Source organism: Callithrix jacchus, chromosome 2 (genome assembly GCF_049354715.1).
Source record: "Callithrix jacchus isolate 240 chromosome 2, calJac240_pri, whole genome shotgun sequence".
In the NCBI taxonomy this organism is placed as follows: domain Eukaryota; kingdom Metazoa; phylum Chordata; class Mammalia; order Primates; family Cebidae; genus Callithrix; species Callithrix jacchus.
In genome coordinates, this window is record NC_133503.1 from 36,444,762 (window position 1) to 36,457,734 (window position 12,973).

Consider the following 12,973-nt stretch of genomic DNA (forward strand, 5'->3'; position numbering starts at 1 on the left):
GTAGAGACGGGGTTTCACCATGTTGACCAAGATGGTCTCGATCTGTTTACCTCGTGATCCACCCGCCTCGGCATCCCAAAGTGCTGGGATTACAGGCGTGAGCCACTGCACCCGGCCAACCTAGGGCTTTTATACTTGCTACTTCACTGACCTCAACACTCTCCCATGCTTCCTCTTTCCTATCATCAGTTCAAGTCCCATTCTCGGAGAGGCTTTCTCCAACCCGCTCAATCTAATGGTCTTACCTATTTATTTATCTAGGAAGCATCATTCCTCGGCTCCAAAACATTTATCACAGGTTTGTGTTTTGTTTTTTGAGACAGGGTCTCACTCTGTACCCCAGGCTGAAATGCAGTGGCATGATCATACCTCACTGCAGCCTCAAACTCCTGGGATCAAGCAATCCTCCCACCTCAGCCTCCTGAGTAGCTGGGACTACAGGAGCATGCCACCATGCCCGGCTTTTTAAATTTTTTGTAGAGATAGAGTCTCCCTATGCTGCCCAGGCTGGTCTCAAAGGATCCCAAGTTCAAGGAATCCTCCAACCTTGGCCTCCCAAAGTGCTGGGATTAAAGGCGTGAGCCACTGTGAGCCTGGCCCACCACAAGTTTTATTATATATTCAATCTGTGTTTGTTTAATGGCTGTTTCTACCAACAGAGCATAAGCTCCCTAAAGTCCATTGGTGGGTTTTTTAATAATAGGTTTATTAAGGTTAATTTACATACTATAAAATTCACCAGGTTCAAGTGTTCAACAATTTCTACTAAATTTAGTTATGCAACCATTAGCCATGTGACTCCTTGGGTTTTGCTCCTCAATGTATTTCTGGCACTTAAGAACTAAATAAATATCTGATTAATAAGTCAATCTGGTAATGAGTTACTGGTTTTTTTTTGTTTGTTTGTTTTTGAGACAGTGTCTTGCTCTGTCACCAGGCACCAGGCTGGAGTACAGTGACACAATCTCATCTCACTGCAACCTCCGCCTCCCAGGTTCAAGCAATTCTCCTGCCTCGGCCTCCCCAGTAGCTGGGACTACAGGCGTGCACCACCACGCCCAGCTAATTTTTGTATTTTTTAGTAGAGACGGGGTTTCACCATGTTGGCCAGGATGATCTCAATCTCTTGACCTCGTGATCCGCCTGCCTCGGCCTCCCAAAGTGCTGGAATTACAGGTGTGAGCCACCGCGTCCGGTCTGTTTTTGTTTTTTTCAGGCAGGATCTCACTCCATCGCCCAGGCAGGAGTGCAGTGGCATGATCTTGGCTTCACCACAGCCTCAACTTCCCATGGTCAAGATCTTTCCACCTCAGCCTCCCAAGTGGCTGGGACTACAGGCATGCACCACCATGCCTGGCTAGTTTTTGTGTTTTTGTAGAGACAGAGTTTCACCACATGGCCCAGGCTGGTCTGGAACTCAATCCGGAACTTAAGCAATCCACCTGCCTCAGCCTCCCAAAGTGTTGGGATTACAGGTGTGAGCCACCATGCCGGGCTGACAATGAGCTGTTCTTGTAAATTCAATACTAATATCTATTTAGTGTAATGTGTGAAATGAGTTGGTACATTAAAACAGCCTTTATTACATTCCATTCCAAATATCCTTCATTATTTCCATTTTGAATCAAAGTTGGCTACTCACATATTAACCTACTGCCTCTTTTGAGGAAGCCCCTAACCTTTCTCAGGCTTGGTGAACACCAACTGTGGTCAAGTTCATATATACATACCATACTTTCCTTTTCTTCATCAAGTAACCCCCTCCTCTACTCCTAGCCATGTTACAAAACACTTTATAAACAAAGGAAAGTTATTTTATAAGAATGTATTCATTAGCCTGGTATGGTGGCTCACGCCTGTAATCCCAGCACCTTGGGAGGCTAAAGTGGAAAGATCATTTCAGCCAAGGACACTCCATCCCTGTTTTTTTTTTTTTGAGATGGAGTTTCGCTCTTATTACCCAGTCTGGAGTGCAGTGGTGCGATCTCGGCTCACCGCAACCTCCGCCTCCCGGGTTCAGGCAATTCTCCTGCCTCAGCCTCCTGAGTAGCTGGGATTACAGGCACGCGCCACCATGCCCAGCTCATTTTTTTATATTTTTAGTAGAGACGGGGTTTCACCATGTTGACCAGGATGGTCTCGATCTCTTGACCTCGTGATCCACCTGCCTCGGCCTCCCAAAGTGCTGGGATTACCGGCTTGAGCCACCGCGCCCAGCCTCCATCCCTGTTTTTAAAAAAAAAAAAAAAAAAGGCCAGGTGCAGTGGTTAATGCCTGTAATCCCAGCACTTTGGGAGGCTGAGGCGGGCAGATCATGTGAGGTCAGGAGTTCAAGACCACCCTGGCCAACATGGTAAAACCCTGTCTCTACTAAAAATACAAAAGTTAGCTGGGCGTGGTGGCAGGCACCTGAAATCCCAGATACTTGGGAGGCCGAGGCAGGAGAATGGCTTGAACTCGGGAGGCAGAGGTTGCAGTGAGCCAAGATCATGCCATTGCACTAAGCCTGAGCAACAGAGCGAGACTCGTCTCAAAAAAAAAAAAAAAAAAAAGAATGAATTCATTGATGAAAATATAGTCTTAATGCATGCACCTTCGTAACACTGATGTGATGGAAGTAAGTTCTTGGTACAAATATATTTCTAGTCAAGAACTAGGCCGGGCACGGTGGCTCAAGCCTGTAATCCCAGCACTTTGGAAGGCCGAGGTGGGTGGATCACAAGGTCAAGAGATAAAGACCATCCTGGTCAACATGGTGAAACCCCGTCTCTACTAAAAATACAAAAAATTAGCTGGGCATGGTGGCATGTGCCTGTAATCCCATCTACTCGGGAGGCTGAGGCAGGAGAATTGCCTGAACCCAGGAGGCAGAGGTTGCAGTGAGCCAAGATCGCAGCATTGCACTCCAGCCTGGGTAACGAGAGCGAAACTCCGTCTCAAAAAAAAAAGAATAAGAAGATAAACCAAAGGTCAGTAAGAAGTCTGTCACTAGCCTTCAGAGAAATGTAAATCAAAAACACAATAAAATCCAAAAAGGCTGTCAAACAAACCAACCAACAAACAATAACTGTTGGCAAGGATGTGGAGAAACTAGAATCCTTGTACATTGCTAGTGGGAATATAAAATGGTGCAGATGCTCTGCAGTAAGGTAATTCCTCAAAAAAATTGAACGTGCTGGGTGTGGCTCACCCCTGTAATCCTAGCACTTTGGGAGGCCAAGGTGGGCAGATCACCTGAGGTCAGGAGTTCAAGACCAGTCTGACCAACATGGAGAAACCCCGTCGCTACTAAAAAAACAAAATTAGCCAGGTGTGGTGGCCCATGCCTGTAATCCCAGCTATTGGGTAGGCTGAGACAGGAGAATCACTTGAACCCGGGAGACGGAGGTTGCAGTGAGCCAAGATCACTCCGTTGCACTCCAGCCTGGACAATAAGAGCAAAACTCCATCTCGAGAAAAAAAAAAAAAAAAAAAAAAAAAGCTAGGGGCAGTGGTCAAAGCAGGCGGATCACTAGGTCAACAGTTCAAGACCAGCCTGGCCAACATGGTGAAATCCCATCTCTACTAAAAATACAAAAATTAGCCGGGCATGGCAGCAAGTGCCTATAAGCCCAGCTACTTGGGAGGCTGAGGCAACAAAATCATTTGAAACCAGAAAGCAGAGGTTGCAGTGAGCTGAGATCATGCCACTGCACTCCAGATTGGATGTAAGACCAAAACTCCGCCTCAAAAAAAAAAAAAAATTTTTTTGAACCTAAGGCTGGGCAAGGTGGCTCACTCCTGTAATCCCAGCATTTTGGGAGGCAGAAGCAGACAGATCACCTGAGGTAAGGAGTTTGAGACCAGCCTGGGCAACATGGCAAAACCCCGTCTCTACAAAAAATACAAAAATTAGTTGGGCACAGTGGCATGCACCTGTAGTTCCAGTTATTCAGGAAGTTAAGTCAGAACAATCACTTGAACCTAGGAGGTGGAGGTTGCACTGAGCCAAGATTGCGCCACTGCACTCCAGCCTAGGCAACAGAGTGAGACTCCATCTCAAAAAACAAACAAACAAACAAACAAAAATTTATACTATTATAGTCCCCAAATTTAAAATTTGTATACGATGATGGAGGAGTTATGCAGAGATGGAGTGAGCTTATTCATAAGATTATAAAAGCAGTTATTTTATTGGTGGGGTAACAGTGAAAAGTCAATATATTCATTTCAGTCATTTTCTGTCCTAAAACGATGACATTCTAATAAAAACACACTAACATTTACACCACCCAACGAATTATGCCACTGCAATATGCCCTTCTACATTTTCCAAGAACTTAAGCTGAGTCACCCAGGTGTCTAAGTTTGTAATAAAATTAAATTGGAGAAATTATTACTCCAATTTTAAAAGAAGTATGGATTAAGAAAGTAAGAAGGGCGCCAGGCAAAGTGACTCACGCCTGTAATCCCAGCACTATGGGAGGCAGAGGCGGGCGGATCACTTGATGTCAGAAGTTCGAAACCAGCCTGGCCCACATGGTGAAACCCCGTCTCTACCAAAAATACAAAAATTAGCCGGGCGTGGTGGCGAGCGCCTGTAATCCCAGCTACTCAGGAGGCTGCCAGGAGAATCGCTTGAACCCGGGAGGCGGAGGCTGTAGTAAAACGAGATCGCGCCACTGCACTCCAGCCTGGGCTACAGAGCGAAACTCTGTCTCAAGAAAAAAAAAAAAAAAAAAGGTAAGAAGGGGCTCCCAATGGATATACAAATAATTATCAGTTCGTTCAATTCCATCAAGCACCTAGTAAATGCACACTACCTGTGAGAAAACCAGGCCAACAAGCATTTCAAGGTTACCCAAAAAGGAGAGTTGAAAACAGCCTCACACTTACCCAGCTGCAGAAAGACAAATAATTCAAAACCACCCTTTAATGTCTGTCTCTATAAACAAGTGCACACCAGTTAATGTTAATAGTCTACAATAATGGTAACAATTCCGGCTACCATTTTAGATTATTAGCTCCTTCAGAATAAGGTAAACGCCCAACTTTTTCACTGATCAGCAGGAGAAACGTGGAACCAAATGAAATAATGCACCGTCTTTCTAAAAGTTAATTTGGTTTTAACCGATTATAAAGAAAATGGGCTTAACAGTTTCCCACTGCGCAAATGTGCCAACCGGTTTCAGTGCCTACAACCTCATCTAGGAAAATAGGCTGCCATGTGAAATGCTGTACAAAGTGTCCCCCTCCAGCCTGGCCTATCCAGAGTGCATTCTAGACAAGGCCCCAGTGCATCATCAGCCCAATTTTGGCTATATTCTCGGAGCGATTTAAGGAAGTCCGCAACCACTCATCTCACGTGACCTTAAAAAGGGGCGCAATAGAGCCCAGAATAAACCACACTCCTTTTAATTCTACATCAACTTCACTGCCCAGCATGACGGAAGTGGGCGGGGAAGAGGCACAGCGCCAGCGGGCAGGAGAGGTCAGCAAAGAAACATGGGGTGTCGCGCCATCTCTAGAGGGGCTGGGAGGTGACTGGCACTCCCGCTCAAGGCACTGCAGCCTTTGCAAATCCAAGGCTGCCACACCCCCCAGTAGCCAGGGGGCATGGCTTCATTTTCCTCTTTCTCCAGCGGAAAGGGGGCCCTCTCCACGGAACGCCCCACCTGCTGGAGTCCTCCACACCCCGAAACGCAACACCCGGGAGCAGGCGCGGGTGGGAGGCGACTCTGGGGGTGCAGCAGGACTGGAAGGTCTGCGGCGACCTGCAACCCGCGCATGCGCAGATCCGGGCACCCGCCCGTTTACCTACCGTTGGAACCACGAAGCCCCGTTCCCTGGCCGCAGCCGCTTCTCCAGGACCCGCGGCGACTGCAAGAGAGCGAGAACTGAGGCCCCAAGTGGCTCCGCGGCCGGGAAGCCTCTTCCTGGGGCGGCCGTTGACGGGAGGTTAAAGCGACGGCTGTGGCGCGGGGCCAGCCCGGTAAGCGACCCCCGGATACCCCCGGCGGTGGTGGCGGCGGAGACGCGGAAGAGACGGCGGGAGTGTCGACTGAAGCGGCGGCTGAGGTGCACAACCTCCCTAACGGCCAGCGGGAGGAGAGCGGCTGGCGGAGGCCGGGCCGGATGTGACGTGCGTGGGAGGGGGCGGGACGCGGGCGGGGGCGGGGCGGCGACTGTCCCCACCCCCACAGCGTCCCGGGCCGCGGCCCTGGTTCCATCGGGCTTGAGGCATGCAGTTCCTCTCCCACCCCAAATTTGGGCTCCTGAGTTAGGGTGCGAGCAGCCAGGCGTGGGCCCGGGGCGGGTTGTGGGGGTCATCGCTTTGGGGAGGTTGGGAAGCAGAGAGGACACTGGGGAGAGGACGTAGGAAGGATAAAGGGAAAATCCGGAACACAGAGATCGCTTCTGGTCTCTGCTGAGGGAGCCATGTCCCTCCCTGCAGGCGGCCAGAAAAACCCAGGGCGCCCAAATCCAGGTGAGGAGCACAGAGACCTGAACAGAAAACAGCGAGGGAGGCCTAAGCAGTGACTCTGGATCCCATTCCCAGAGATGTAGGTTACATCCGGGACTACGGGGGTGCACCTGCGTCCTGCCCGCCCCCACCCTAAGAACCTGACCTAGACTCCAGACAGAACACTGAGGCTTGGTGCCGAGACAGTCTGGAATTGTGGAAGTCAATAGGCTGCGGGCTCACAAGGAGCTTCGTATACTAAAATCAGCCAGCTGCGGAGGCAGAGCTGAAAGAAGGGAGAAAGAATAAGCTCTCTGAACTTAAAAGTTGTTTCTTGTTCCCATCATCTTTGCTGAGAGAAAAATAAGAAAAAAAAAAAAAGTTGGTACTTGTTTGCATAGCTACACAGACCAACCCTACAACTCCCTTGAGCTCACAAAAATGATTTTTCAGCCAATCTCTTCTTTTTATAGTCTTTTAAGGGCTTTGGGATTTTCAATTTGAATTCCTTGACGACCTGTAGATCAATGCCTGCACAAAAAATAGCAGCCACCACAATTCAGTTGCTCCCCACCTGCCTGAGCTGGAAGTCAGTAACCTGGAAAATGTAAGACAAGAACCCTCATTGAACTTGGGACGAGATTTGAAAAAAATAAAGTCACCCTATGAAATGATCTGTAAATGGGCTACAGAGGCCAGAGTGGCTCCACATTTCATCAGAGAGTCTAAACTATCTGTAACCTAAGTGTCACATGCCCAGTGATGCTGTCATAACAGAGGGGTGGGATCTACAAAGAGTCTAAAACCAGCAGAAGCTGAATAAGAATGTTCTGTGAGGCTCACACTCTGCCCAGGAACAAGGTAACTGATTTTAATGACCAGGACCAATACTCAGGGCAGTTAAATCTTAATGCATATTCACTCATTCAACAGATACTTAGTGAATGCTGTATTCCAGTCTCTTAAGATACATCAGTAAATCCCTGCCTTTGTGGAGTTTATATCCTAGCAAACCTAAATTCTGGATATTCTAGATATCCTTTAAGAGCATACAAAGGCCTATACTCTGATTTCAAACTCAGCCAGTAGCCTTTCCATCCTCTAGAATAAATCCATACACCCAGTAAGAAGCAATTGTCCAAGGCACGTGTCTAGGACAAGTTATACTAGCTATACAGTTTTTGTCAATTCATACCATGGTTTATAAATCAGACACTGTTCACTGGATTGAATTAAGTTGTTTTATTCAAATTAATTTCTCAGAGCCTGATTAAACTTGAGTGAAGTGAAATATAAATTTCCAAATCTGCCAAACAGGATCAACAGAGCCTGATTTCAGAGCATCCCAGAGAAGATGCAGCCTGTGCATTTAGCCTTGTATCTCTCTCTCTTTTTTTTTTTTTTTTTTTTTAAACAGAGTCTCCCTCTTGTTGCCCAGGCTGGAGTGCAGTGGTGCAATCTTGGCTCGCTGCAACCTCCACCTCCTAGGTTCAAGGATTCTCCTGCCTCAGCCTCCGGTGTAGCTGGGATTACAGGCATGTGCCACCATGCCCGGCCAATTTTTGTATCTTTAGTAGAGATGGGGTTTCTCCATGTTGGTCAGGTTGGTCTCAAACTCTCAACCTCAGGTGATCCACCCAACTCAGTCTAAATATCTTAAATGAAAGGTTTACCTGTGATTCCATGCTTGGAGAACAGGAGCAATATGATTGCTTCAAAAGCTTTATCATAAGTGAGTAAAAGTCTTAAGAGAGTAAATCCGAAGAGAGTTAATACCCGCCCTAACCTGCCCCACACATGCAACACAGGCTCTTGTTGACATAACTGACTATAATAAATACTTTGCTCAGAGTATGAAACCTAAGATACAAGCTCCCAGAGGGAAGGACTCCCTTGCTTCTTTTTTTTTTTTTTTTTTGGGAGACGATCTCATTCTGTCACCCAGGAGGCTGGAGTACAATGGTATGATCTCGGCTCACTGCAACCACCGCCTCCCAGGTTCAAATGATTCTGCTGCCTCAGCCTCCCAAACAGCTGGGACTACAGGCGTGCACTACCACACATGGCTAATTTTTGTATTTTTAGTGGAGACAGGGTTTCACTATGTTGGCCAGACTGGTCTCGAACTCCTGACCTCAAATAATCCACCACCCACCTCGGCCTCCCAAGGTGTTGGGATTACAGGCGTGAACCACCATACCCAGTCTTTTTTCTTTGTGTGTGTGTGTGTGTGTGTGTGAGAGAGAGAGAGAGAGAGAGAGAGAGAGACACACAAGGTCTTGTTCTGTCACCCAGGCTGAGATGCAGTGTCTGGATTATGGCTCAATGCAGCCTCAACCTCCTGGCCTCCAGCAACATTCCTACCCTAGCCTCCTGGGTAGCTGGGACTACAAGTACATGCCACCATGCCCTGCTAATTTTTTTTAATTTTTTTAGAGATGGGTTTCCCTGTGTTGCCCAGGCCTGTCTTGAACTCCTGGACTCAAGTGATCCTCCCACCTCGGCCTCCCAAAGTGCTGGGATTACAGGTGTGAGCCATCGCCCCCAGCCTCCCTTGCATTTTTTAATACCCTACCCCCAAAGTATGGGATCTCAAAAAACAAATGAATTGATCAATGACCATTTTCCCCTTGAAAAACTCTAGAACATATCCCTGGAAGATACAGTCTCTAGATCCCACTTAATATAAAACCAGTATGTTCAACACAGGGGGCACATGGGCTATAATTCAAAACAAACAAACACAAACTTTTATGTTTTACCTTTTGCCATGCCTTTCAACTTGTGTGGTGGGAGTAGACCTGTCATGTACCTAATTTAAAACTCAGCTTCCATGAGTTTTTAGGGGTTCTGTGGTCTCCTTAGGAATAGAGTCCTATGGTCACTGAGTCACAGAGAGTGAAACCTTTTCCTCTTTTTTCAGCTGGGAACAGTTGTCTCACTGCTTGCCTTAAAGAGAGGACCATAGTCATCTTTAACCTGCCTAGTCTTTCTCCTCCCAGCCTAACTAACCAGAACCAAATATTGGGGGGCAGGGAAAATAATGGAGCAGGAAATTTGTTAACTTTGTATGATGGTTTGACACTCCCTGGGCATGGTAGAGGCTTAAAGCTGACTTTTTTTTTTTTCATGGATACCTCAGAGACCACCACTATCCTGCTTCTCTGGCGGTTTCTCCTCTATAATTCTGTTGATCTAAACATAAAGCTATTTTGGTAGTTCTTTCCACGCACCTCCAACTACTTGTCTGTTGAAACCTGAGCATCTCTGTAAAGGCCCTGTCATATAGGATCTGAGATGACTCTCACATTATCCATTTGCATGTGACCCTTTATTGTGGTACAAGGTTGTGCACTCTGTATCCTAGGGGTGCCATTCACATCATCCTCACTGTAGTTTTGTATGTTATTTATTTTGATGATTTTCCAGCAGGTGGCAGTAAAGTGTTTTGTCCAAACTAAGTTACAACTACTTCCCAGTAGAGGGAAGCAGTGTCTGGACAAAGGAGAGCTTTTTTCTCATGGTGCTGCTGTGTTAGCCTAGTGGCAGCTCTGTATGGCTCACACCTGGTCCACAGGAAGTCCTCGCACATTTCTTGCCCAAATAAACTTCGGAGTACAGGCAAATCTCGGTGCAGATTTAACATTCCTCTGCTCTGCTGCCGAGACAGCCACCAGCTTGTGGGAGTCAGACACAGGCCCACTGTGCCCCTCGGACTACAAGAGATACAGGTCAAGTGCTCTGAGCAGTTCCACTGAAGGCCCACTCCCTCAACTTGAGGTAAAAGGCAGCTAGGCACCTGTGGTAAGAATCACAGCTTACCAGCAACAGTCTCCAAAGATACTGTCCTCAATAATTCTGACTTGGCCTTTTATAACTAAATAACTGTGAGTATTTAATCTACCTGCTTTATCTAAATCCTGTGAAATTACTAGAGGAAGTCTATCTCAGATATCACTTTAGTTTTTTGGTGGGTAGAGGGAAGAAGTTGGTTTCTTTTGTTCTATCTTGTTGCTTCAGTTAAAATTGGTTCTCAGCCAGGTGCGCGGTGGCTCACGCCTATAATCCCAGCACTTTGGGAGGCCGAGGCGGGTGGATCACGAGGTCAAGAGATCGAGACCATCCTCGTCAACAAGGTGAAACCCCGTCTCTACTAAAAATACAGAAATTAGCTGGTCATGGTGGGGCACGCCTGTAATTCCAGCTACTAGGGAGGCTGAGGCAGGAGAATTGCTTGAACTCAGGAGGCGGAGGTTGCGGTGAGTGGAGATCACGCCATTGCACTCCAGCCTGGGTAACAAGAGCAAAACTCCGTCTCAAAAAAAAAAAACTAGTTCTCAACTGCAACACTTCTTGTGGGACCATGTCTGCAGACATTTTTGGTTTTTTTTTTTTATTTTTTTTTTCTGAATTCAGGATCTGCTAAATGCAGACATTTTTTATTGTCAGCACTAGAGAGGTGCTATTGGCTGTTGGGTGAAGGTCAAGGATGCTGGTAAACATGCTTTATGGCACAGGACAGCCCCTACAGCAAAGAACAGCAGTTCTGTTTGTTACAGAGATGAGAGAATACCTCACTAAAAGAATACTTCAAAATTACATTACTTTTTCTTTTTTCCTACAAATTCTTTACCTGTAGATGGAGATGTCACATTTCAATATATCAATAAAGTCATAAATAGCATTTCAGATAGCTATTTGGCCGGGATGAGAAGTGACTGGTATAGACCAAGCATTTTTGTTTCTAAGACTCCCTCCAGAGATGAGGTCATGCCAGGAAAATTACTACTTGAGATAAGATTGTTATTTATTTGCAAGATGACTTTTAAGCCTGGAAAACAAGCATTCTATCCAGCTCATCCAAACAGAGGCATTATGCCTCTCAGAAATAAGGTCATGAGTCACATCACTATAGAAGGAATATATCTTTGCTCCAACCTGGACTGCATTCTAGATGCCAGGGAGGACCTCAGCATATCTGCCTCCCCAAGGTCACCAGTGTCACTGGAATGAGACGAAGTCAGGAAGTAGCTCTCTCTTTAGTCACTTGACAGATGGCTAATAATGCCATCACTATTCACAGAGAATGCAAATGGGTTCTTCCCTCCTTTACATGAGTTTGATTGAATTCAGCTTTTCCAGATGTAGCAGGATGTTGAGCCCATCTCTTGTACCATCAATAAGGAAACTTTTAATCACCTGTCCTCCTTACCCTTATTGATCTCCCTGAGCAAGGCTGTTAGAGTACTAGGATATAGATTAACTTGTGGTCAGTCAAGGCTGCCTTATCTTTTTTAATACAATGTTAATAAGAAACTGGAGCCACCCTAGCCAGCAAGAGCCAAATTCTGTCCCTTAAAAGCCAAATTCTGTCACTTAAAATTAAAATAGATACAACAAACATCCCAAGTTCCAGTTCTAGCCCTGTTACTAGACTTGTGACTCTGATCAAGTTACTTAACTTAGTTGTACCCTAGAGTCCCTGTTAGTCAAGTAGGGAAACCAAGACTTAAATGAATTGGTATGCATATAAGTGCTTTATAAGCCATATACTACAATTTTTTCACTTCCCTCTCCTATACTGCTTTCAGAGGCCTAGAGAACAATCTGAAAATGTCCTGCTTTCATATCTAGAATTTTATTGCTAGGAATGAGGCCCGGTGTGAAAACCTGTCTTGACAGAAGTTGCCAAATCTTTGTCTATTTGTAAATGAAAACCAAAGAACCAATAAGAATTCCCTAAACTCTCAGTGCTATTTTTAAGATCTTCTGAACCTTGTAACTTACAATAAATACAAGCACACCTCTTCCCCAGTTCGAAGCATATTTACACTGCCCATTTGTAGAACAAGATATAAGTATAAATAGGGATGGAGAGCCATCATTACATGCAGTTTTGTGTACAGAGAAAAACAAGTGCATATGGAGATGAGATTGTGACTACTCTGATTCTCACAGAGCAGTAAAATGCTATCAAATTCAGTCAAACTCAGCTAATTAATTTTCTCTTTCTTGAGGCAGTCTCTATTGGGAAGAAAGGAAGGACAAAAAAAACATCAAATTTAAATCCTCTGATAAAGGAGAAGCAACTCACCATTAGAGAGATGTATTGCTGGCTCTTCCAAGAAATGGAATGGAAATCAGTCTGTGCCACTTTGCCCAGGCCCATTGTGCCAGTGGGCAAGAATGTGTATTTTTCATAAACAGAAAAATATTACTAGCTGCAAAGAGAAGAAACTGTTCCAGGGTGTTCAAATCCTACGCCAACCTCTAAAATAATGGCAAATACTGTTCTGATCTTAGCAACCCAGAATAACCTTTGTGCCATTTACTTATTCAACACATATTTCTCGGGCAGCTATTATGGGTCAGGCACTGTGCTAGGGTACATGATCATGATCTCTGCCCTAGAAAAGCTTCATCTTACATATCTCTGGAATAAAATATTTTTGTGGAATAGAACCAAAGTTAACAATGTGGATTTCAGCTTCTATATTCACTCACATAGCCACTGGTGCCAGTCACATCCAG

At 45.7% G+C, this 12,973-nt stretch overlaps 2 protein-coding genes across 34 annotated transcripts in view; one reads left to right on the forward strand and one right to left on the reverse strand.

Moving 5' to 3' along the window:
- FAM13B (family with sequence similarity 13 member B) overlaps positions 1–12,973 on the reverse strand; it is a 117,624-nt gene that overhangs the window by 90,570 nt on the left and 14,081 nt on the right. For 14 of the 32 annotated variants that reach the window (XM_078359931.1, XM_078359927.1, XM_078359914.1 and 11 more), the window contains exon 1: positions 5,801–6,097. The exons of 14 other annotated variants lie outside the window; for them this stretch is intronic. The gene's annotated coding sequence lies outside the window, so the exon portion shown is untranslated. Of the gene's footprint in view, positions 1–5,800; positions 6,098–12,536; positions 12,585–12,973 lie in introns of those variants that run through there. 4 more of the 32 variants (XM_078359924.1, XM_078359903.1, XM_078359876.1 and 1 more) reach the window with 1 other exon arrangement.
- LOC118151663 (uncharacterized) lies at positions 5,390–7,176 on the forward strand. Of its 2 annotated transcripts, XM_035292142.3 has the most exons (3): positions 5,390–6,121; positions 6,434–6,466; positions 6,916–7,176. In XM_035292142.3, the coding sequence occupies exons 1-3, from the start codon at positions 5,423–5,425 to the stop codon at positions 7,051–7,053; spliced, it is 870 nt and encodes a 289-aa protein (XP_035148033.1). In that variant the 5' UTR covers positions 5,390–5,422; the 3' UTR covers positions 7,054–7,176. The 2 variants fall into 2 exon arrangements, 1 of the variants encoding a protein (XP_035148033.1); XR_004740078.3 differs by lacking the exons at positions 5,390–6,121; positions 6,916–7,176 and adding an exon at positions 6,179–6,264 and having other exon boundaries at positions 6,434–6,538.